General features: G+C 32.1%; 1 protein-coding gene across 1 annotated transcript in view; it reads left to right on the plus strand.

The window, feature by feature from the left end:
• Positions 1 to 1,718, plus strand: part of LOC135204211 (GPI ethanolamine phosphate transferase 1-like) — a 75,155-nt gene extending 73,437 nt beyond the window's left edge. The window contains 2 exon segments of the mRNA XM_064234315.1: positions 58 to 249; positions 1,290 to 1,718. Of these exon segments, the coding sequence (XP_064090385.1) occupies positions 58 to 249; positions 1,290 to 1,556 (459 nt within the window). The 3' untranslated portion in view covers positions 1,557 to 1,718.

Genomic DNA, 1,718 nt, shown 5'->3' on the forward strand with positions numbered 1-1,718 from the left:
TATAAATATTGTTGAATACTCTCTTCATTATCAAACTTCCTTAACTTGTCACACCAGCTGTTCTTCATAATACTGGCCTTTTTTGGAACAGGTAACATTGCCAGCATAAACAGCTTTGATCCAAGTTTTGTTTACTGTTTTGTTACTGTATTTTCACCATTCATCATGGGTGGTTTGCTGTTATTCAAGATTATCATCCCCTTTTTACTAGTCACATGTTTCTTCCATGCTATTTGCACCCTTATCGAGGTAAGTAATACTAAATGTTCTTTGTTAAGCATCTCTTGTTTATACATAATTAATTGTGCAGTAATGAATATGAGTAGTAAAGTTGTTTTGATTAATATATTTTGTTTGGCCAGCTAGTGGAGGGTCTACATTTGAAAAGGAGTCTCAAATTCTTTTAGGATTTCCATAAAAGACAAAAAATTCCCTATGATAACTCAAGGATATACAGTAAGGCACTCTCCGGTTTACGGCGGCGTGGCGTAAGTCAGAAAATGCCATAAATTGGAATATCAGTGCCTATGGCACCATAATCCTAGTTACGTCGCCGTAACCCAAGTTACGGTGCCGTAACTTCAGAACATCAGCCATAACCTGGAATCAAGTTTTTCTGGACTATATATGAAAAAGTGCTGAAGTACAGAATGTTGTAAGGCGAAACCGCCGTAACCCCGGGGACTACCTATGATCTGTTATTGTTATATAAATTTTGAGGGTAATAGAAAATACAAGTAAAGATTTTCTATCATAAGGGTACATATTAATATTTTCTCAATGTATGATATTTTGTTAATGTATGTGTTGTTAACAGAGCAGTAAACAACAATATAATCAAATCAAAGTTGTGGGTCAGGTAGGTAACTACCTTATGACAATAATCGTCATACTTGAATAACTATACTAAAGTATGAGTTTCTTGAGCAACAGTAATTAAATGAAGCAAGGATATGTAAGTTCAAATTGCTTATTATTACTATAAAGACAGTTAAAGTAGAACACAGTTGCTAATTATTACTATAAAATTTTTTAACTAGACCACAGATATTCTATGAAATCTTTGAGGGAAGACTTACAACATTTTATAAATATTTTAATGAAAATTGTCTATAAAACTAATAAATATATAGCAGTATGAGATTAATGAAATGCTTAAAAATTTTTTTTTTTTGCAAAATAAAATTGAATATATCTTCATTGTTCCATAAGCAAAATGGAATTTGTTAATGTGACTGCTCAAAAGTTGTGTTCCTTTACTTTTTTTTAATATTATGTCTTGATTTCAGGTTCCAACAAGAGCACTCTTTTATGTTTTCCTGGTTATGTCCGACTTCATGGCTCTCCATTTCTTCTTCCTCATCCGTACTGAGGGTTCATGGTTGGACATAGGCACGTCCCTTAGCCATTACATCATTTCTATGGCTACTACACTTTTCCTGATACTATTACTTTTTATCTCCAAGTTTCTTACAACTTTTACAATTTTAAAGACATCTAAGGAAGGTGATTGTGTTTTACCAAGGGTCTCAGTTAGTAGACCTCATAGGGATTAATACAGTTTTATGGCTAAACAGATTTAATTTTATTTAGAAAATTTTAGATATACATGTTTGCCTTAAAAAAAAAGACAGTTGTTCTTAATTGTCCAAGTTGGACAAGTTATTGTGAATCAATTCACAAAGGTAGTGATTTTTCAAAGTAAATGGTACTATGTA

The sequence above is a fragment of the Macrobrachium nipponense genome, chromosome 44, assembly GCF_015104395.2.
Source record: "Macrobrachium nipponense isolate FS-2020 chromosome 44, ASM1510439v2, whole genome shotgun sequence".
NCBI classification, from domain to species: Eukaryota; Metazoa; Arthropoda; class Malacostraca; order Decapoda; family Palaemonidae; genus Macrobrachium; species Macrobrachium nipponense.